The sequence below is a fragment of the Nerophis ophidion genome, linkage group LG15, assembly GCF_033978795.1.
Source record: "Nerophis ophidion isolate RoL-2023_Sa linkage group LG15, RoL_Noph_v1.0, whole genome shotgun sequence".
NCBI lineage: Eukaryota > Metazoa > Chordata > Actinopteri > Syngnathiformes > Syngnathidae > Nerophis > Nerophis ophidion.
In genome coordinates, this window is record NC_084625.1 from 32,872,539 (window position 1) to 32,897,693 (window position 25,155).

Genomic DNA, 25,155 nt, shown 5'->3' on the forward strand with positions numbered 1-25,155 from the left:
TTCCTCTGCAACACGTCTTTGTAGTTTGGTCTTCAAATGGTCAAAAAACACCGACAACAACAACACAAGAGCCCCTGCTGGCCACATTAGAACGCTCAAGTGATCTCCTGCTGGTCTACCTCCAGTTTAAAGTGCCTTTCTGGACCATCGGGTTATTATCACATATGGCTCCCATCAGAGCTGCCGTCTGACATCCAAGGTATATTAAATCAGAATGCCAACTCAGCGATTCTTTTCATATGTTGGCTTATCAAGACTGTCTGGTCAGCCTCGCTTGATGTCAGCTTCTGATGGACAGGTTTGCCTTTGAACGCATCACCAAATATTTGGGCCGCACAAAACTTCAAACAGTAACTCACCGTTGACAAGAACATAAGGCAGGTGGAACTCACGTGAAAACATATGCCTGAGGGAATAAATTAGAGCTGCGAAGCAAAGGTATGCTTTTGAAAATGACTGATATACACTTGTTGTGAATCGTGCCGATGTGCTGCAATTTACTGCTTTTAGTGTATAAAAAGGCGCTGGATAGCGTCAACGTTGGAGAATGTGTGCACAGATGTGCTTTTCAAGGAGCACGGAAAAGAAAAAAAAACACATTTTGGAATCAATGGCACCGCAAGGATCTGTCATGAGAGGACAAGCAAGCACAAGTTAATTACTAAAATTATAAGGTGTGCAACCACACATTTTTTCCTCTCTTATACCTGATTAGACGGCACCAACCCAAGCCCCTGACAGGCTTGTTCCAACAGCTCAAAGCCTTCGTTTCGTTGCAAGCAGCAGGAGATTGTGTGTCAGGAACCTTGCTTTTGCTGCTGTTTGAATATCACTTTGTGTCAAGGGAGTGAAGTGAAGTGAAGTGAATTACATTTATATGGCGCTTTTCTCTAGTGACTCAAAGCGCTTTACATAGTGAAACCCAATATTTAAGTTACATTTAAACCAAAAGCCAGCATCTGTGATGGTATGGGGGTGTATTAGTGCCCAAGGCATGGGTAACATACATATCTGTAAAGGCACCATTATTGCTGAAAGGTACATACAGGTTTTGGAGCAACATATGTTGTCATCCAAGCAACGTTATCATGGACGCCCCTGCTTATTTCAGCAAGACAATGACAAGCTAAGTATTATAACAGCGTGGCTTCATAGTAAAAGAGTGCAGGTACTAGTCTGACCTGCCTGTAGTCCAGACATGTATCCCATTGAAAATGTGTGGCACAGTATTAAGCCTAAAATACAACAACTTAAAGGCCTACTGAAATGAGATTCTCTTATTTAAATGGGGATAGCAGGTCCATTCTAAGTGTCATACTTGATCATTTCGCGATAGTGCCATATTTTTGCTGAGAGGATTTAGTAGAGAACATCCACGATAAAGTTCGCGACTTTTGGTGCTGACAAAAAAGCCCTGCATTTACCGGAAGTCGCAGACGATGACGTCACATGTTTAATGGCTCCTCACATATTCACATTGATTTTAATGGGAGCCTCCAACAAAAAGTGCTATTCGGACCGGGAAAACGACAATTTCCCCATTAATTTGAGCGAGAATGAAAGATTTGTGTTTGAGGATATTGATAGCGACGGACTAGAAAAAAAAAAAAACAAGTTAAACAAAAACGCGATTGCATTGGGACGTATTTAGATGTTTTTGGACACATTTACTAGGATAATTCTGGGAAATCCCTTATCTTTCTATTGTGTTGCTAGTGTTTTAGTGAGTTTAATAGTACCTGATAGTGTGTCTCCACGGGTGTCTTGACGCCAGTGTCTCAGGGGAGTCGACGGCAGCCATGGACGGCACAAGCTCAGCTGATCTCCGGTAAGAAGCGACTTTTTACCACAATTTTCTCACCGAAACCTGCTGGTTGACATTCCGTCGTGATTCATGTTTGCTTGACCGCGCTCTGATCCATAGTAAAGTTTCACCTCCGGGAATTTTAAACAACGAATCACCTTGTGTTTGTGTGGCTAAAGGCTAAAGCTTCCCAACTTCATCTTTCTACTTTGACTTCTCTAATATTAATTGAACAAATTGCAAAAGATTCAGCAACACAGATGTCCAAAATACTGTGTAATTATGCGGTTAAAGCAGACGACTTTTAGCTGTGTGTGTGTGCAGCGCTCATATTTCCTAAAAACCTGTGACGTCTTGCGTACACGTCATCATTACACAACGTTTCCAAGACAAAACTCCCGGGAAATTTCAAATTGCAATTTAGTAAACTAAAAAGGCCGTATTGGCATGTGTTGCAATGTTAATATTTCATAATTGATTTATAAACTATCAGACTGCGTGGTGGGTAGTAGTGGGTTTCAGTAGGCCTTTAAGCTGTACATCAAGCAAGAATGGGAAATAATTCAACCAGAACAGCTTCTCCTCAGTTGTTGTTAAAAGGAAAGGCCATGTAACACAGTGGTAAAAATGCCCCTGTGCCAATTTTTTTTCAATGTGTTTCTGCTATTAAATTGTAAGTTAAGCGATTATTTGCAAAAAAAAAAAAAGTTTCTCAGTTCAAAAATTAAATATCTTGTCTTTGCAGTCTATTCAAATGATTTGCAAATCATTGTATTCTGTTTTTATTTACGATTTACACAACGTGACAACATTGGTTTTGGGTTTTGAATATTGTGTTTTTACAGTATGTTTCATCTTGTTTTTTTTTTTTTTTTAACCTTATTTAATTTTCCAGAGTGGTAGCATTTTTCCTCAATCCTCAGTGCCATGCCATGTTTTGTTTTGTTATTCTCAACAGTGCTGTTTGTGGTGTGTGTGCGTTTGTATGTATCTGTTTCATTCTCTTCTTTTATTTTTTGTGTGTAAAGCACTTTGTGTTTTCCACTTGCCTGTGTATGAAAAGTGCTATATGAATAAACGTTTGATTTGATTTGATTTGAAGTAAACTGACGCTCTGTTGTTTTTCCTGATAAAAAGAGGCGGGCAGTAGTATGAAAGGAGCATGTCGGCTGAGCACAGTGAGAGAAGAAAGCAAAGACAATAAGGATGGCTTATAGCGGTTATCATCCGTCAGCCCTGGCCTGCGTCCACCAAGCCTGTACTGTGTCGAGAACTAATCTGTTGCCCACGAGAGGGCCTGGCCCTGATAGCACATCAGCTCAAGTGAAACATATCAAGGCTGCTGACATCCCACACTTTCTTCAGGGGAAATAACAAAGCCATCGCTCACTAAATAAAGAATAATGTAATAGACTAAACTCACAGAAAGCTTTCTTCCATAGAGTCGCTGTTTTGGGATGCAATTTGGAAACAAACAAAAAATAATGTTTAATTCCGGTACATTAGTCCAGAGTCACTTTAGCTGAGACCCGATAAAGTTTTTCTGTTGATTATATCAGAAATGCTTATTGATTTTTTTTTTGCAGTCATCATTTCTATTGTGGGCTGGCCAATGGTGATAGAGAAACATTTTATTCTTTCAAAGCCCACAGGGGGCTGATATATTGTTGCTTTCATCACAGGAAGCACAGTAAAAGTAGGGTTTAGGTACACCTGTGCAAATTATGGCATTTAACTGTGTCAAAAATTCTAGCGTTATAATAGAGATCAAAAGAAGGAGTAAAAGGACCACAATGACACATATAGTATAGAGCGGAGGGTGGGGCTAGGGGAGTGACCTTTGCATTAATGGCAGACATTTTATAATGTGTATCAGTTACTAGCATTTTTTGAACATTTGCAGTTACTCTTGGAATTGTATCCAAGCGAACATAGACGAGAGAGACATAACGCAGAGAATCAGGTCAGAAAATTACAAGATTATAGTTGCAATTTGCATATTTGCGCGAGAAATTGGACAAAAAGGTGGGAATGTTTGGGCATCTCACAATTCGATTTGACTCCGATTATTGGGGTGACAATTACATTCGGAATGGAATCTTGATCCAACACGCTTCTCATAATATTTTATGTGGTGTATAAAATATCGTTAAACATTTTCAAAACTGGTTACACAAGCTCCTCTTGGCTGCTGACGTGCGATTTAATACGTAAAGGGTTGGTCTAAAAAACATGTCATAAAAAATGTATTTTTAAAATTGTATTTACAAAACTCAAACAACGTTAAGCAATCTAAAAGAAAATAGAGCAAACCCAACTCCAACCCAAACCCATCTTTACAATAATCAAAGCAATTTAGAAGACATACAAGTAAAATACTAAGAAAAAGGAAAAACAAAAATTAATAAAAGCAACACTACACATATTATATGTGTAAAGTATCTAAAATGTATTCTCGACAAATCACGATTTGGATCTGAATATATTTTTGGAGCACCCCTGAAACCAATATTCTCAAACCAAGTCTCAATATTTCCTTTAACACATATTAATTTCCCCTTAAAACAAAAGGATTTCGATACTTCCAATTATATCATTTCTAATTAATCAAATTTACAGATAAAAATGTACATCTAAATTAAAAAATAAAAATTTTTTTTTTTTACTTATATGGACGATTCCATTTTTTTTTTTTTTATTATTATTATTATACATATTTCATAGTGTTCTTCTTTTTTTAGAACATGGCCCCTCAAGTTTTTTAGTACTCTGGAATGCCCTCTCGGTAACAGTTAGATATGGTACCTCAGTAGACGCATTTAAGTCCTATCTTAAAACTCATTTGTATACTCTATCCTTTAAGTAGACCCCCCCTTTTAGACCAGTTGATCTGCCGTCTCGTTTCTGCTCTGCCCCGTTATTAGGTGACCACAGATGACGTGCTTGCTGTTCAAACTCAGGAACCGGGGTGGACCACTAATCTGTGCATCAATTGGGGACGTCTCTGCGCTGCTGACTCAAGATGATCCCCTGGGGGGGAGGTTCCCCCACATCTGCGGTCCCTTTCTCATTGTATCCCGTTGCGTTGAGTTTTTTCTTGCCCTGATGTGGGATCTGAGCCAAGGATGTCGTTGTGGCTTGTGCATCCCTTTGAGACACTTGTCTTTTAGGGCCATATAAATAAACTTTGATTGATTGATTGATAAATCTGTTTTTTAAAAGTGAAAAGTATTTTAATTTAGTACAACTTTTTCAAAAAAGCCTATACATTTATATACAGTTAATATTTTACTTTTGTCAAGACTTGGACTTTGGCGCAGCTCGCTGCGATGAATGTTCTTCTGGGGTGCAAAACGACTTGACTGGACACGACGTGAAGGTAACGACATGATTTAATTTTACTCAAAAAGGAACAAACAAAAGGCGCGCACAGGGCGGAGAACAAACTTGGCTAAGAAAACAAAACTAGCACAAAGGCAGAACTATGGACGTGGCGTGAAAAAACGAGCATGGATAATGTCAGGGGTATAAAGAGTGTATCAAGAGTGATGTCACCAGGCCAACTACCTGGCAACTACAGGCTTAAATAATGGTGACCTGATTAACACAGGTGCGTGAGTCCAAATGAATCAGGTGAACTAGTTGGTCGTCATGGTGACAAAACAAACAAGAGTGCACAAAGAGTCCAAAACCCAAACAGAACAGAACTAAACAAAACGAGATCATAGAACAAGACAAATTTCATATTATAATTGTTCTAATTCATTAATTTCAACAAGCAGGTGTCAAATTGTAGGTTATCTGCTACTGCGACACATCTAATTACAATTCCAGCATGGTTTCAAAGCACTCGCCTACAGAGAATCAGACAACTGTTGTTGCTGGAATATTTCTACATATATTAGTAGAAGAAGAACAGCTTAAAAAGCTCTGGGCTATACCTGAACAACAAGTCATTACAGGTTAGAAGTAATTAACTTAATTGCTATCATTAAGTTGTGATCACTGAAACAAAATGGTACGTTATGTGGTATAAAAGTGTGTATAAATCACATGTTTTTCATTTATCTACCATACCGCAAGCACATAGGCATCATGTGCGCATCACATGATGATTCTGTGCTAAAAACATGTGGCCCTCGTCTAAAAAATACTCACTATTTCAATGAAGCAGGAGGAATCGGCGATACGGCGTGATGGCAGATTAGTAGCAGACAAGGAGTGTTGTGATGAATGTGTAGACCACAAATAAGACAAGAGGACATAAACATCAGACACTACTGACCGCAAATGCAACTCGCTCATAAACATCATTTTTATTTTTTGTGCATACATGCTCGTATATTTCATTTTCATGGCCTGATTTGCGAGTTGGGAAGAAAAGAGCTGATTCCTTTTCAGGTGCCACGCTGTACTTCACCACCTGATCGTAAATTCCTGATGTAAACCTTTATTTCTATCTTAGCTCATCATGTGGAAGATTGCGAGCATCAATAAACACCACGAGGGTCGCAATTATTCAGACATGGCTGCTTTCTCAAACACAAGCAACTTTTATATGTATATTTCTTCATAACATAAACAGTAGTCTATGGTCTTGTTAATTTTACATTCAAGTTCGATACTGAGGAGTGCATCCACTTCACTATTCAAACACATGTTACGTCTGTGAGGCATAGTGCTGCCAAGTTTGTCCCTTCGTGGATGGGTCGAACGAGAACACAGCAAGAAATATGATATTCTGATTTATTAATGTAACAAAAGGAGCTATGAACAAAAATACTGGAGCTAACAGACAAAACAAACCAAAACAAACCAAAACAAAGCTAGGAATACAAATAGAAAAACTAATCTGGCACGTAGGCACACAAAAAGGAAAAACAAAACATTTAGCATGAGAGCTAAGAATAAAACAAATACGTAGCATGAGAGCTCGCGAGAATAATAAAGAGTTGCGTGTAAGCAAATTAGCATAGCAGACGTACCGTTGCGTGAGAGCAAATTTGGATCCCAGAAAAAACAACAAAAGGAGGCAGGCTTATAAAGGAAAGTAATCAAATGTGACAAGTGTGCGGGAACCAAGAGTAGCGGCTGAAACTAATGAGAAACCATGGAAACTGACTAAACAGGAACTAAGCAGGTGGGACGATGGAGTGATACAAAAACTGGAACAATAAACAATAATATGTAGCGATCCGAAAAGCGGATCTCAACAACACACATTCTATAATTCTCATTTTCCTTATGTTGTTATTGTGTCTTTTCCGGAAACAACTTTCTTCTGGCTTCTGAATGGCTAAAACTCTCTTAGGGTTAAGGCAGGGGTCGGCAACCCAAAGTGTTGAAAGAGCCACACTTGACCAAAAATACAAACAAAACAAATCTGTCTTGAGCCGCAAAAAAATTGTCTATAAGTGTTATAATGAAGACAACACATGATGCAAGTGTCTATATTAGCCTACTATCAAAATGACTGTATCGCAGGCTGACACAAGTCTTCGTTGACAGAAATGTTGAAATTTAATATTTATTTTACACATTTTTACAACATTAGAAAAACAGTAGTAAAACACAGACATTCTCAGAGAATGAGATAACTCCTTGAATTGACTGGCTTAGAATGGGCAAAGGTACAGATGTGTGTGTTAAAGTTAAAGGAAATGGCGGGCTGTCTTCTTCAAATGGATTTATAACCATCTATGCAAGCTGGGTTACGTTTGCTGTGGTCTGGAACAACATGGCACACAAACCAATATCAGAAATGCAGGCAATATTACATACAGATAAATATATCATGAGACATGCAAAAATAAATTCAATACACAGAGGACATGTGTAAAGGAAATTAAATGAACTCATATATACCCACAAACGAGGCAATAAAGATGCAATATGTACATAAAACTAGCCTAAAAATAGCATGGTAGCAATGGTTAGCTTGCAGTCATGCACTGACCAAATATGCTTGATAAGCACTCCACAAAGGTCAAAAACATCAACAAAGCTCACCTGGGTGCATTTATGCACAGTATAAAACATTTAGTGGACAAAATGAGACAAAAAAGGAGTGGCATAAAAATGTGTTTCTCTAGCATCTTTGAAGAAAGTTATACATGTAAAAAAACTAGGCTCGGGATCTTTCTGTGTGGAGTTTGCATGTTCTCCCTGTGACTGAGTGGGTTCCCTCCGGGTACTCCGGCTTCCTCCCACCTCCAAAGACATGCACCTGGGGATAGGTTGATTGGCAACACTAAAAAATGGTCCCTAGTGTGTGAATGTGAGTGTGAATGTTGTCTGTCTATCTGTGTTGGCCCTGTGATGAGGTGGCGACTTGTCCAGGGTGTACCCCGCCTACCGCCCGATTGTAGCTGAGATAGGCTCCAGCGCCCCCCACTACCCCAAAAGGAATAAGGGGTAGAAAATGGATGGAATTAATTGAGTGATACATACAGTGATTACAAATACATTGGAGGCAGCCACACCACTTGGCATATGTCACACACAAGTCATAATTTCTCTGTGATTTTTGCTCCTAAGCTAGTAAGATTTCGGCAAAATGAGGGCAGCAAGTTATATTTTTAGTCCTTCTGTGTATTTTTCTATGTTTATTGCGCTGTCAGGCGAGTGATTGAGTGCCTGCTGGTCACCAAACACTGCAGGAATGTAGCAGCAGAGTGCGTCAAAAACAGCCATGAAAATATACTTTGATGAAATAAAAACATTTTTTACTGTACATTTATGAGCTTAAGTATGTGTAGAACTACTGTATATATACAGTGGGGCAAAAAAGGTATTTAGTCAGCCACCGATTGTGCAAGTTCTCCCACTTAAATTGATGACCGAGGTCCGTAATTTTAATCATAGGTACACTTCAACTGTGAGAGACAGTGTGAAGAAAAAATCCAGGAATTCACATTGTAGGAATTTTAAATTATTCATTTCCACCATAATTTAAAATCCCTACAATGTGAATTCCTGGATTTTTTTTTCACATTCTGTCTCTCACAGTTGAAGTGTACCTATGATGAAAATTACAGACTCTCGGTCATCATTTTAAGTGGGAGAACTTGCACAATCGGTGGCTGACTAAATACTTTTCTGCCCCACTGTAGGTTATTGGTTTATTTTGTGAGAAAAAGTAACATCAAAAGGACAGCGATTGCATGCATCCTTGGTAGCAGTCATGGCGCCTGTTGTTTACTTGGCCATACTCTCTTTACACACAACTCTGCTTTGGGAATGTCATTACTGCCACTAGTGGTGAAAAAGTGTATTACAACTGATCACCGCTGTGGCACATACGAACCACAGCTGGATCTTTTTTGGCGGATCAACAATGAAGAAACAATGTTTTACAGTATTACAGAGTCTCTTACCATGAATTGATTAACGTGGACCCCGACTTAAACAAGTGGAAGAACTTATTGGGGTGTTACCATTTAGTGGTCAATTGTACGGAATATGTACTGTACTGTGCAATCTACTACAAAAGTTTCAATCAATCAATCAATCCTATCGAAACTTATTTTTGACAAGTTTATCAATTTATTTTACTCGTGAAGCGTCCTTTCTCTCGAGAACCGACATCGTTTACAATTGGAAAATGGCGGTAATAACGTCATCATTCATAACAGATGTCCTGATTGGTCACAAGGAACTTATTGACCAATCAACTACGGCGTAATATAAGCTACGTCTCGATTACAAAAGACGAATCGGCAAGTAAACGAATCTTGACTTAGGGTCGGAAAAAAAAACTTAAAAACGGAAGAACATTTTTTTTCCCCCCCCAGATTAAAAAAGACGGAATTCCGACTTTAGACGGAAAAATCACATGCCTGTGAGTACAGTACATAGCTAATGTTAGCATAGCATAAGTATTTTATTTTTGTGTATGAATGTTTATGATTGTTAAATATGTATAATATGTACTGTTAAACTGATCACACAATATGACCAAAATAAACTGATTTCATTTCATTTCAAGTCTGGCTGCTTTGGAAGTTCAGCAAACTTATGTTTTTTGTTTGTGTTTTTGGTATTGCCACATTTTTTGTGTGTGTGTTTTTCTTTTTTTGTAGTGTTTGGACGTTGCTTTGCGTTTTACCCCTGTCAGCCCTTGCAAAAATTACATCTAAGGAGAACATTCAAATAAATAACATCTTACAAACATAATTCAGTCATTTATGAAGTCAATTTTAATTCTGTTAAAATCATCACGCTACACTAGTGAATGGTGCTCCACATTTGTCCCAGACTGATTACTGCACATGTTGTGACACACTTGCTAAACAGAAACTGTCACACACGTAGCATTTTCCAGCACTAACACCACCCGAGTGCTCCTTTCAAACTCTCCGTGTGTGATGAGAACAACTTCTACCTGTGACAGCCCAGGTTGGGAATAATGCAGCAGAGAGGAGACTGCATGTGGCGGTGATGGACCAGAGAGGTGGGCCAAGCACTAATGCTAAGGCACTTAATGCTTATTAAGATTAATCAATGCCCAATTTCTCTCCTAATGCCATAAACAGACACACTAACAGAGGAAAATGAAAGGGGATAATGCAAGGAGTAAACCAATTGCGGGCCTTGAATTTCAACTTTTTAAGGTCAAGGCAAGTGTAGCAAGGGCACCAAAGCAAGCATGTATACATACCGTTTTTTTAAATTCATTATTAATATAAATTTGTCAGCTTTTTGTCATTACATGATGCCTTTATTTCGAGTTTTACATTGTGACAGAGGGAGGTATTTTTTAAAATGATTAATCTTCCGCCTGAATAAAGATGAGATAGGCTCCAGCACCCCGCGCGACCCCAAAAGTACAAGCGGTAGAACATGGATGGATGGATGGATAATTTTTTAAAGTCATCTACATTTATATGTACATGTAGCTAATGTGTAGGGGCAGATCCATTAGGAGTTTAAGCAGAAATATGTCGTATAGGAATAAACTATACACAATAACAAAATAACAAAATGGTCCGTCACATGAATGTTTTTTTAAATAATACCCTTGTGACCTGAAAAAACAGAAGCAATGTATGAAAACCTTGTGTTTACATTTTTGTATTAAAATAAAGCAGAAAGCAGTTTGGCTAATGAAGATGAAATTTAATAAACACGCTTTGTTCTTCTCTTGGTTCAGTTTGGCCAACAAAAATAACAAGAAGTGACACCCTTCACGTCGAATACACAATCTTCACAGCCTTCGTTCATTTCGATGAGATGAAAACATTTTTTAGCTAGTATTGATGTTATTTTAGGCTGACCATATTCTGAAATCCCAAAGAGGACACATATATGCGTGCCAAGGCGGGCAGCACGCCAAGGCCGGGACTAGGTGAAAATTTACCAATGATACTCGAACTTGCTTTATAAATAATATATTTATTTAAATAAAGCATTTTTTCTCCTATGTTGACGGCTGTGTTATAAATGGGTTAAATGATAAATGGGTTGTACTTGTATAGCGCTTTTCTACCTTCAAGGTACTCAAAGCGCTTTGACACTACTTCCACATTTACCCATTCACACACACATTCACACACTGATGGAGGGAGCTGCCATGCAAGGCGCCAACCAGCACCCATCAGGAGCAAGGGTGAAGTGTCTTGCTCAGGACACAACGGACGTGACGAGGTTGGTACTAGGTGGGAATTGAACCAGGGACGCTCGGGTTGCGCACGGCCACTCTCCCCACTGCGCCACGCCGTCCCTGGCGTCCCCTTGGCGCTAGGGATTTCTAAAATGGGGTCCCAGGGACCCCATCAAGTCATAAAAATGGGGTCCCACAGTAAATTGTTGGGGTCCCACTTTTTTGTAAGCGTTTTGAAAACAAATGATAAACATATTCATTATTTTGTTGTATCTCACATTCTATATCGTGTTTTGGAAAAAGGTTGTCATAACGGCGTGGCGCAGTGGAAGAGTGGCCGTGCGCAACCCGAGGGTCACTGGTTCAAATCCCACCTAGAACCAACCTCGTCACGTCCGTTGTGTCCTGAGCAAGACACTTCACCCTTGCTCCTGATGGGTTGGCGCCTTGCATGGCAGCTCCCTCCATCAGTGTGTGAATGTGTGTGTGAATGGGTAAATGTGGAAGTAGTGTCAAAGCGCTTTGAGTACCTTAAAGGTAGAAAAGCGCTATACAAGTACAACCCATTTATCATTTATTATAAATGTTACTTAATTCATTTAAAAAAATAATTAAAAAAAGAAAACAAATGTGTATACATATGTAAATGTATTCAAATATAAATATTCGCTCACTTTCTTCTTTCCTTCATGGATCTAAACTTTACCGCTGCTGGTAGTTTTTCCTATGTTTTTATATAAAAAGTTGTAGGTGTATTTATTTCAGTATAAAAGTGTAAAAAGGGTTTTGCTTGAGGGCATACATACATTTTATATTTAACGCTTAAATCTCTGGAATCTTACACTCACCTTAGTGTTTACCAAGAAGTCTATTTCCTTTTCCCGGCAAAACTCGAACCAACACTTCTTGTCAATAGCGTCACTTCCCTAACTTCCCCAGGAGTCCCGCCCCCCAACCAAAGCCATTGGCTAACACCCCGTAACTAACCGCTACAATATTTACAGCTAGTGTGATGTTATGAGCCAGGGAATAAAGGACTACACTACCCAGCATGCAACAGGAGTAGCCCGGTAAAGGGGGGTGGTGTGTCGCCATGACGGCATCTTGTATGTTGTGATATGCACGCTCTGAAAGTAAACGTTAAAAAGTCAGCCTACAAATACACGCAACCTTCATTCAAAATGCTAACGCCGCAAAAAAGGACATGTCTGGGGAAAAGAGGACGTATGGTCAGCCTATGTTATTTGAACATTGATACAGCTTGCAATTAAATAAAGGACGAGTGAACATCAAAGTCAACAAAATAAAGACTTTATAAACAAGTTTTGGCAACGTTGACGACACATTGCCTGTTGCAAAACATCAAATAGTTTTCTCCTTCGCTGTATAATTTTAGTGTGGGGACAAGTATGTCCGTTTCCAATATTGTCCACAACTGTCTCCATCGAAACACAGCAGTGGCTCTTAAACACACGGCGGGAAGCGAGGCAAAATGACGTTAAACCAGTCTGTGTCTTTAGTCCGTCATGATTATCAAGCCAAACGACGCTAGTGGGCATGAGCCTGACATCGTGGTGCCTAAAATGCAGTAATAAATGAAGTTTCTTCTGTAATTAAAAAAATAAACTGTGTTCCTAAACGTCAGGAATTTTATCACAGATAATAATTTTACCGTTCAGTGTTACATCTCTCGTCCATTAACAAGTAAAAAGTCAAGGGCGGTAACGGCATGTTTTGGCCGCAAATGTTGGTCAATTTCTTGAGGGCATGGCCGCAAATGACGAGCGCGGTCTCGGCTTTCTAGGGGTGTAATGGTACGTGTATTTGTATTGAACCGTTTCGGTACGAGGGTTTCGGTTCGGTACGAGGGTGTATTGAAGGAGTTTGTAAACCAAACTTAACAAGCTGCTCTGCAGCTGCCTCTGTCTGAGCAGTGAGCACCCAGCATTGTCCCGCTCACACAACCATCTGATTGGTATGTTAAAAGGATAAAGCCATTGTTTACAAATTTGGTAAATAAATAACCAAAAAATGTATATTTTGTTGTTTTCTTACTGTACCGAAAATGAACCGAACCGTGACCTCTAAACCGAGGTACGTACCGAACCGAAATTTTTGTGTACCGTTACACCCCTACGGCTTTCGCAGCAATTGTATTCAAGACGAGACAGAGGGCAGCAGGAAACTAGGGACTATGGAATGTAAGACTGAAGGGGCCACAGCATTCATCCATCCATTTTGTACCGCTTGTCTCTTTCGGAGTTGCGGGGTGTGCTGGAACCTATCTCAGCTGCATTCGGGCGGAAGCCGGCGTACACTTTGGACAAGTCGCCACCTCATCACAGGGCCAACACAGATAGACAGACAACACTCACACTCACATTCACACACTACGGACCATTTAGTGTTGCCAATCAACCTATCCCCAGGTGCATGTCTTTGGAGGTGGGAGGGGCCTATCCCCAGGTGCATGTCTTTTGAGGTGGGAGGACACAGCAGCAACTTAATATTAGCTTGTCTGCTGATCTTCAAATAGTACCTCAAAGTAGCTAGTAGTACCTCCTCTAGTGTCTCAAGCAAGTTGACACTCAAATGTGGTGACAAGGCCATATTTGAACGCATAGAATTGTCGATAATGTCTTTACAACACTTCAACTTCTGACTGCTGCCCATATAAGGGTAGGTTTTGGCAAAACACAAACCCCTTATTTGTTTCCTGTGCTACAATTTTTTGGGCAAATCCAAGTTTGACTGCATTGAATTGAGATTTCTCACACAACTCAATGCACCTGTACTGTAACTTTGGGGTGTTTTGCTGACAACCGTCCTGTGGCACTGACATCCATCATCATGAAAAGCTTCGAACGGTTGGTCATGTCACATATCAAATCTATCCTCCCCACCACCTTGGACCCCTTCCAGTTTGCGCACCGAGCCAGACGATCTACAGAGGATGCAATCTGCTCTGCCCTCCACCCAGCCCTCACCCACCTGGATCAGAAACATTCATATGTGAAAATGCTGTTCATAGATTTCAGTTCAGCATTCAACACCATAATACCACAACAACTCACCTGCAAACTTGGCAAACTGGGCCTCAGCATCTCACTCTGCAATTGGCTGCTTGACTTCCCTAGTCAGAGGCCACAAGCAGTACGTGTTGGTAACAACACCTCAAGCACCATCACCCTGAGCACAGGGGCCCCACAAGGCTGTGTGCTCAGTCCTCTGCTCTTCACTTTACTGACACATGACTGCACACTAACCTACAGCTCCAACCACCTATTTAAGTTTGCGAAGACACAACTCTGGAGGGTCTCGTCACCAAGGGGGACGAGACTCACTACAGGAAGGAGGTGGACCTCCTGACCACGTGGTGCAGGGACAACAATCTCTTGCTGAATGTCAGCAAGACAAAAGAGATTGTTGTCAATTTCCAGGGAGGCCACACTCAACACCTGCCACTGACCATCGGTGGTGCGGCAGTGGAGAGAGTAAGGAGCACCAAATTCCTGGGGGTGCACATCAGTGAGGACCTGTCATGGACTATCAACACCGCATCACTGGTGAAGACGGCCCAACAGCGCCTTTACTTCCTGCGAAAACTAAAGCAGACAAGTGCTCCACAACCCATCCTGACCACTTTTTACAGAGGCACCATTAAAAGCATCCTTTCTAGCTGCATCATTGTGTGGGGCGGGAGCTACACTCAACACAACAGAAGAGATCTGCAGCGCATCGTGAAAACAGCTGGGAAAATCATTGGTGCACCACTCCCATCTCTTCAGGACTTATACACCACCCGCCTCACCCGCAGAGCACTCACAATTGTGAGTGACGCAAGCCACCCCGCACACAACCTGTTCAGCCTCGTTCCCTCTGGAAGAAGATACAAGAGCCTCCCCTCTCGCACATCCAGACTCACCAACAGCTTTCACCACCAGGCTGTTAGGATGCTGAACTCTCTCTCCCCCACGCGCCACCCCCTCAATCCTCAGCCCGATCCAACAGGCAGTCAGGACTTTGAAATCCCCCTCCCCTGAACAACCTGAACTCTACCCCATGACCCACAGAAAAAATGACTATTAAAATTGCACACATCTCCTGCTATATCATAAGTATTTGCACTACTGATGAAACACTCATTGTTTACAGCCATATCCTATTTAAAAACAACAGGAACTCTATATATTGTCACTTGAGTAGATAGACATATTCACGTTGCACTTTACTGTTGTGTTTTCTTTTCTTTTTGTCTACGCATGGGAGACTGCGAAACAAAATTTCGATTCCTTTGTATGTCTTTACATGTAAAGAAATTGACAAAAAAAGCTGACTTGACTTGACTTGAATCCCCACAACATTTTCTACACATTTCCAGGGAATGTACACACCCGTGTACAATTTGATTAGTCTAAAAAGCTTAGGCTGCACTTTTAAAGCATATACAGCAATAGTATGGTATAGTTTACAACTTATTCAGGCACCCTTTTCTGTGGCTCCTGAACCCCAAAGTTTGCCCACGCCTGCCCTAAAATGTAATTGATGAATTAATCAAGAAGTCTGTCTCCATACTGTTGCCCACGCAGTGACTCATTTAGTTGTACCATATAGATTGGTTGATAATTAACATGTCAGTTGCTTCAGTCTGCTGAGAAATGGCACTGAGCGAAGATAAAGAGGACGCAGAGAGAAAAGTCAACCATTGCTCCTTACCATCAGTGGAGCAGCCGGTAGACCCGTCGCTAGAGCAGTAGCGCATCTCAATCCTCTGCCGGCCCACCTCCAGTAATCCGGGGTCTGGTACGCGAGCCTTGCAGGTGTAACGGAATCGCTGCTCGTAGTGCCCGCCGTTGTCGGATATATTGACCGGCGTCCACGGGGTCCAAGGGGTCGTCTTCTTCAGGTCAGGACAAGGCTGGCTGTTGCATGGCTGGTACTCCTGCAGATGAGAAACGTGGTATTTATTATTCTTTTGTGGCTAATCATTACTCATTGAGGTGGGAAAAGCTTGGACGTAAATTATTAGCAGAGCTCTCAGGCTTAATAAGACACCAGACAATTGCTTCTAAAAACCCCAACAGAGTGACTAATGTGACGGAAACACCTTATTTGATGTGGAAATAAACAGATTTAATCACAGTTCATTCTTCGGCGTCACATGATTGTTGTTTCTAGCCGGTTTATGTTGTAACGGCTCGCCAAAATACTGAGGATTGCTGAGGATACATGCCCTTAGACACCTTTGCTGGAACTAACCAGGCAGAAACGGTCACTAATGGGAGTTTCAAGGCAGCTGGAAATGGACAGGATGTGATGCATGGAGGTGCAAATAAGGCACATTATCCCATCTGCATCAAGAAGACGGCTCACATCTTCAGGAGCACAGTCAGGATATACCGCCGCAAATTCTCGCCGACAGATTCTATTAGGACAAAAAATATCCTTTGCGGCGCTCAATGTGATGATAGCTTGGAGATAATCTTGGCAGTTCCGTATGCCTGAGGAGGTTGTGTTTATTCATGCTGCATTTCGGCCTTGAGTGACTGCCAGACCTTGGAGACGATAAGGGCCTGCCAGATAGAGCAGAGTGACACGTTACCACATCAGGCACACCTGCACGATCGAGAGACATCCTCCAGCTGAGGGAAGCGTTCATTTATTAATGTGGAAAAACGTACGTTGGTGTAGAGCTGCACTGCGTCATATACAATTATATCCATTAGCAATATAAAAAAAACACATTTAGTTTTAAAAAACTAAAAGAGTGACAGGTCACAAAATAAGGTACAACTGCAAAATCAAATAAGATCCAATAAAAGAGCTAAGAGCCAATCCAGAACTAAAACATATTTAACAATAATGTCATTGCAACTTACATATTTCTAATAGTATTATTACATAACGACAAGGTTCAAGTCAATCTATAAGTCTACATTTTGATGCATTAAATTAATATGATTTCTCATAATTTGGATCTCAAGAAGCCTCCTAGGACCCATGGAAACACCAGAAAAGGCTGGAGTGCCATAACCGGGCTGGGGAGGAGACCCTGCCCGAAGTGGAGGAGTTAAAGGTAAACATTTTGAAGTGTATCGATTTTAAGAAGGTAGCCAAGGAAAATGAGAATGCCGGCTTAATTCTGACTCCCGAACGTAATACCGTTATTAAGCAGGTACTGTATTTTACAAAGCAAATTATAAAGCTTACATAAACCTCTTCACACTGCATTTGTGCACTCCAAACTCTTTAATAATAACTCTGTATTCCACACAACTGGCAAGCTAGTCCAGAACAACATCAATCTTTATCAACAGTGCCGGCTGGGCGGGAGTTGTCTTTTCCTTTGGATTTAAAACTCCTTCCATTAATCCACAGAACCTTTTTAATAATCTCTGAGACATTCGAAAATTTTGTTTCCATGATTCTGCGTCTGAAGATTCATTTAAAACGACTCTTCCGCCAGTCATTCTTTGCTTCGAACCTGTATTCAATCCAGCAATTCCGAGACATTCTTGGTAGTAGTGTCATTATCATCGCGCAATCTACAATCATTTCTTGATGCTGTCTGCTATTTCAATATTACAGAAGACTTTAGGTACAACAAGAACTGGGCTGTTGATTTCTCAGGAGCCACAGATGCCTTGTTTTGGTGTGACGTCGTTGGTCAACCGGAACAGTAATACATTTATCCATGCTAAAAGGAAATAGGGGCCTCCCCAGTGTGGGGGAGGCACACGACATATGACCAATAGTCACATAACAAGAAAGAGGGCATGGACATTGGGACTATAAAAAAAATACAAAGAACCAAACTATTTGAGAAATCAGACTAATTTGATGCATGGAAACAACAGGTAACCAGTATCGGGTAAACCTGCACAATCTACTGAGAGCCGATACAAGAACTAAAAAGAAAACTCTTACCCCACCTAGTATTAGGGTTGGGTATCGAGTATCAATTGGAACCGGGACTAACTTCCCGGTTCTCCCGGAATCGTTCAAAAGTTTAAATTTCGATTCCTAGTTTCGATACCCAGTCCGCCGACCGGAAGAAGAAGCCGCTAAACACCAACGAAGAAGCACCCACCGCTGGAAGTGTTAGCATAGCCGAGCCTATGTAGCCGAGCGAGTCAGTCAAGCATGGATAGCGGGCGTCAGCGGTCGAAAGTGTGGCTTTATTTTACTAACAAAAAATGAAATATCGGCGAAATGTAAAACGTGCGACAAGACTTTTTCGTGCTTACGAGGGTGCACGTTGAACATGATGATGCACCTCCGAGTTCATGGAGTACAAATAAATGCGTGTCCCGTCTTCGAAGCGCTGCGCTGACCGTCCTCCTCTGCCTCTTCCTCTGGCTCCGACGCCCAGCTTGGCACCTCGGTGACTGCACTGCAGTCTGAATCCGGTAAGTAAAACAATATATATGCAATAAATAATGTGTTTTGCGCCAATGTTGAGGCAGCTAACAAATTAGCCCGCGTATTTTTTCATAGACAATTTACAACCTGCTAGCCAGGCTCCGCCATGTGCTCAGCGTACTCCGTTCACCGTAGCGGAAATGGGGAAGATGTCGGTGCCACAGATGGAAGAGTGCCACAGAAAGGTCACTGCACACATAGTCAAAAGACTGCATCCCTTTTCAGAGGTGGAATCTCCAACATTTAGGTTAGTTAAGCAATAATGTTAGAGCTAAGCTAATTGACACTGGGCTAAACAGTAACAGCAACATTACCTGTTTGTTAATGTTTGCAGGGATATGGTGAAAACTCTCAACCCAAACAAAATACATACCACCTTCCAGGGACTACCTGGTAAACACATTGATACCGGCATGGTACAAGAAGAATCGTAATCGAGAGTTGTCAGGAATCAGAATCGAAACAAAGAATCGGAATAGGAATCGTTCAAATTCAAACAATACCCAACCATACCTAGTATAGTTTTCAAAGTAAAGGTGTCCGGATCCGATATTGATGTCAGATATTGGTCTAATTTCAGCAAAAAAAAAATACATATCGGATAATATCAGCCTGATCTAAAATCTCTGACGATAAACTCCAATACAAGCCCTGCAGCGTGTGTTCAAAGATGGACAGCCAGTTAATGTCCTCCAATAACCACACACGTTTTAATCGTTCCTTGTATTTTATTTAGACTTATACTTTTAAGTACTTTAGACTATTTTATTCTTTTTTTTATTCTTTTTTTTACAATGTCAATGGATAGTCTTTATTTTTTTTTTAATAGTACACATTTTATTTAATCTAAAATCTTTACTGTGTTGTGTATGTGTCGTGCTAATTTATTTTTTACCATGTTAATTAGTGTTTTTTTAACTGTGTTTATATATACAATGTTTTGTACTGTACTACTTTGGGATTTGTATTGTATTTTTTTTTTAACCATGACCTTTCTGTTTTTATATTGTATGGCACTTTGGGACAGTAGTGGCTGATTTTCTTTACTTGACTAATGTCACTTGATCCACCAATTTCTAATGTTCCACACTCAATAATAATGAAAGCATGTACTATGATTTGTGCTGTCATATCATATACTATCGGTATAGTATCAGGCGTTAAAAAGATGCATCGGGACACCGCTAGTTTTGAAGGGGAACTGCACTTTTTTATTTCCGAATGTTGCCTAACGTTAACAATCATGATGATGAATGTTATCGTTGTTTTTTTGGGGCATTGTAAATATAAAAAAATGCGCTCAAAAGTTTGCTTAAAATGGAGCCAAAGAGAGCCACGCATTTCCACCTCCAAAATATCCAAACAATCCCATTCAGGTTGTATATACATGATGTAGGTACAGTATATATTTGATGTAGTAACTGGCACATTTATGATATCATTTAATAATAACGTATTTTGATCATGGTAAGCATATATATAATTTTTAAAAAACGCATAACGACATTTGCTTTTTTCTTCTCTTCATCCCTGATTATTACTGACTGCAGACTACCAACAAACATATCACTTACTGTGGAAGGTTTGCTGTCATTAGGATGCAGACTGCTGGGATGTTCATATATTCCCATTTAAGTGAAACATGTCTCATAATCCTAACAAAGAAGGTAGGACACACACACACACACACACACACACACACACACACACACACACACACACACACACGAATCTTTTCATGTTGTCCTCGGCATTTCCGGGTCTAAATTGGCGGTCAAAGTGTACCCAACTTGTCGGAATACCTACTCAGACGTCTCATGTCTAGGTGAGGTGCATGATTTATGATCGACAAGAAAGTTTCAGGGAGCAAGGAAGCGAGAAAGCAGCAGCCCACTCGACGATGTAAACAAAGGCACACACATAAGTGATCACGGCGCCGCGTTAAATTATTAGTCTGCGTTAGCGCTTATAATAACAATATCACTAATACTTGGTTAATTTTCAAATCATTATATGTAAATGGAGTATTGTTGCTGTTTTTTTAATGGTTATTTATCGGATTTGATGGACGAAATAGAAGAGCTTCCGATCGCTCTGCTGTAAGTGGACTTTTAGTGACTTTTATTTACAAGGTTGAATGCTTTAAAAAAAAAAAAATCCATCCGTCATCATGTCTTTCGTAATGATTGTGAACCTAAGGCAAAATTCCAAAAATAGTGCAATTCCCCTTTAAGTCAACCAGAAACACCTCTCAGCATGACTGTTTACAACGGTTAAATGGACTTTAAGCATCAGGGACATGCACAAAACATAACGAAAGCAGATAATATTTTTCAGGAGTTTTTAACACGGCAACACAGTGATTAATGCATGAATTTCCTTACTGTTGTTCTAATTTAGGATTGTTTGGCCTTGGCTTTGAAAGTTATTTTATGTGATACACCTCTTATTTTGGATGTTGTTCAATTGTACAAGTGCACCCAAAAAGTGGTCTTTCTTGGTCTAATTTCATCCGTATATACAGAATTTTTGGTTTCTTTTATAATTTAAAAGTCGTCTCCTACTTCTTTTTCCCCGTTTGTGTTTGTTTCATCTTTTTCTGCCTCTTCGTCCTCGCTTCCCCACATGAGCCAAGGTTAAAAACACTAGTGGGATTGAGATTCTGTTAGCATCCGTGATGAACGAGCGTGTCCCGTCCATCTAGCGCCATAATCATCTCCAGATATTAATATTTAACGTCATTACACACCAATGGTCAGTGATCATCAGATAAAACACACATTCATCTGATGCTGAGAAAATGGGGATCAAAGGTAGCAAAAGATAAGCCATCTGTGGGTATTGTGAGTTGTTAATGGTGGCCAAACACCGTAAATATTTAATGGTACCTGTCCAGTAAGCTTTTTTTTCTACTAAGGATTTGTGTCAATTCAGAAGCCTAAGGAGATAATTACTGGCTTTAAAGCTAAAGCTCATTCACTGACTCAAGAGACTGTGTCTTAAGTACTGCTTGTATATAGTTTATAGCGACAGGGTCAGCGTATTTGTAATAAAGATTTCCCACAGACTGAACTCACATTAAAAGCAATGTAGCTTGTCGAGAGGAGGAATGCCTTGGAATGGCTGCACAATACCTTAATTTGCACCTTTTTTTGTAGCGCTTCCTACGGAGGCGGCACTAAAGAGTTCAGAATGAAAGATGAATTAAAAAAGTTATGAAGGGAAAAAATTACCTAATTTAATAGAGCGAAGATTAAATACATGAGTAAATGTCAACTAAAATGTTAAAAATTCTGTCATCCTCATAAATCGATGACAGAAGGCAGACATGCTGGACCTCATCGGTCAATGTGTGCAGACGTGCCAAGATAGGGCTTCAATCTTCGATTGTCATAACTCACAGGGGCCTTGTAATTAAAAAATATAATATAAAATGACTGGCAGTTCCCAATACTACTGCTGGTCACCATACGGCAAAATTAAGTATTACTAAGATATCCAATAGCCTGACTTGAAATGTGAATAAGGGCCACTTTTTCTCTTAATTATGTTTTTTAATGAGTAAAGGTGAGAGAGATTTTAGCTCATTATAAATGGTTCCCTTCAAACAGCTAAAATGTACACAAAGCACACTACATTCAAGAATATACAACAATTCTTAAAGGGGAACATTATCACCAGACCTATGTAAGCGTCAATATATACCTTGATGGTGCAGAAAAAAGACCATATATTTTTTTAACCGATTTTCAAACTCTAAATGGGTTATAAAAATATAATTCACTTCATTTTGGCGAATTAAACGCCTTTCTGTTTATCGCTCTTTTTGCGATGACGTCAGAACATGACGTCTCCGAGGTAATACAGCCGCCATTTTCATTTTCAACACATTGCAAACATTGGGTCTCAGCTCTGTTATTTTTTGTTTTTTTGACTATTTTTTGGAACTTTGGAGACGTCATGCCTCGTTGGTGTGTTGTCGGAGGGTGTAACAACACTAACAGGGAGGGATTCAAGTTGCGCCACTGGCCAGAATATGCGAAAGTGTCTGCCGCCAGACCCCCATTGAATGTGCCAGAGTGTCTCCACATTTTACCGGCGATGACAGACATGGCACAGAGATGTATGGATAACCTGCAGATGCATTTGCAATGATAAAGTCAACAAAATCACAAAGGTGAGTTTTGTTGATGTTGACTTATGTGCTAATCAGACATATTTGGTTGCGGCGTGACTGCCGGCTAATCAATGCTAACATGCTACGCTAATCGACGCTAACATCCTATTTACCGGCCGTGCTAAAGCAGACATGGCACAGAGATGTATGGATAACCTGCAGATGCATTTGCAACTATATTACGTTTCCTTCCACCCACATTTAATGCGAAAAAAACACTTACCAATCGAAGAATTTAGGTTGCTCCAGTGTCACAAGATGCGAAAGTCCTGATCGTTTGGTCCGCACATTTTACGGGCGATGCTAACGCAGCTATTCGGCCATGCTATAGCTATGAATAGCGTCAATAGCTATTCGCTCAATAGCTTCAGTTTCTTCTTCAATACTTTCATACTCCAACCATCCGTTTCAATACATGCGTAATCTGTTGAATCGCTTAAGCCGCTGAAATCCGAGTCTGAATCCGAGCTAATGTCGCTATATCTTGCTGTGGTATTCGCCGTTGTTTGTTTACATTGGCAGCACTGTATGACGTCACAGGGAAATGGATAGTCGCATCGCAAATAGCAAAAATCAAGCACTTTAAAGCTTTTTTTAGGGATATTCGGGGACCTTTAAAATTTTGAAAAAAACTTCAAAAAATACAAGTCACTGGGAACTGATTTTTATTGTTTTTAACCCTTTTGAAATTGTGATAATGTTCCCCTTTAAAATAACTTCAGTATACCAGTATGTGGAATTAAATTATGGAATGGATTGAGCAAAGCAATCAAACGATGTTCAAGAAACTCTTCAAACTTAAAGTGTTTACAAAGTACAAAAAAGAACCATTATAAACATTCTGAGTTTATTTCATCCATCTATTAATTTTTCTAGATAATCTTACTCCTAATAATAATAATAATGATAATAATGGATTAGATTTATATCGCGCTTTTCTATTGTTATATACTCAAAGCGCTCACAGAGAAGTGGGAACCCATCATTCATTCACACCTGGTGGTGGTAAGCTACATCTGTAGCCACAGCTGCCCTGGGGTAGACTGACTGAAGCGTAGCTGCCAGTTTGCGCCTACCGCCCCTCCGACCACCACCAAGCATTTATTCATCATTCATTCACCAGTGTGAGCGGCACCGGGGGCAAGGGTGAAGTGTCCTGCCCAAGGACACAACGGCAGCGATTTGGATGTCAATAGGTGGGAAGCGAACCTGCAACCCTCAGGTTTCTGGCATGGCCGCTCTACCCACTACGCCACCATATGAAATATAACTTACTTCACTAATTATTACTTATTTATTTATTTGTATTGTTATTACGTATAGAGTATATTGTGAATACATTGAAAACAGGAAATGAACAAAGGTTTTAGCAACTGCTATGTAAAGGAAAAGGGGTAGGATTAAACAAACTCTGCTTCTTCCTACTCCTTTTTGAACATGTTGAATAGAGGAAATGGAAATTGTGAAGTATCATGTTGTATTCTTGCATGTTCCAAATAAACACAAACTCAACTCAACAAACTCAACCTTATTTAGCAAAAAAGAATAGCTCTTATCGAGATTCAAGGCAGTTGCTGTGCCACTGAAAATAATGGCACAACTAGCATTTATGTGTCACGATTAAAAATAGACAGTATTATCTTTCTTAAAAAATCTTTATTTACCCAGGAAAATCCCATTAAGATTAATAATCTCCGTGGGTTCCCTCCGGGTACTCCGGGTTCCTCCCACTTCCAAAGACATGCACCTGGGGATAGGTTGATTGGCAACACCAAAAGGGGTGGCGCAGTTGGGAGAGTGGCTGTGCCAGCAACCTAAGGGTTCCTAGTTCAATCCCCACCTTCTACCATCCTAGTCACGTCCGTTGTGTCCTTGAACAAGACACTTCACCCTTGCTTCTGAGGGGTCCTGGTTAGCGCCTTGCATGGCAGCTCCCTCCATCAGTGTGTGAATGTGTGTGTGAATGGGGGAATGTGGAAATAGCGACAAAGCGCTTTGAGTTCCTTAAAAAAAAGTAGAAAAGTTTTATACAAGTATAACCCATTTACCATTAGTGTGTGAATGTGAGTGTGAATGTTGTTTATCTGTGTTGGCCCTGTGATGAGGTAGTGACTTGTCCAGGGTGTACCCCGCCTTCCGCCCAAATGCAGC

General features: G+C 40.3%; 1 protein-coding gene across 4 annotated transcripts in view; it reads right to left on the bottom strand.

The window, feature by feature from the left end:
• sema5a (sema domain, seven thrombospondin repeats (type 1 and type 1-like), transmembrane domain (TM) and short cytoplasmic domain, (semaphorin) 5A) overlaps positions 1-25,155 on the bottom strand; it is a 428,747-nt gene that overhangs the window by 61,609 nt on the left and 341,983 nt on the right. For all 4 annotated transcript variants that reach the window (XR_009809834.1, XR_009809833.1, XR_009809835.1 and 1 more), the window contains exon 16: positions 16,122-16,347. Coding sequence is in view for 1 of the 4 variants with exons in the window: in XM_061922050.1 (XP_061778034.1) it covers positions 16,122-16,347 (226 nt within the window). In the remaining 3 variants the exon portion in view is untranslated. The remainder of the gene's footprint in view (positions 1-16,121; positions 16,348-25,155) is intronic.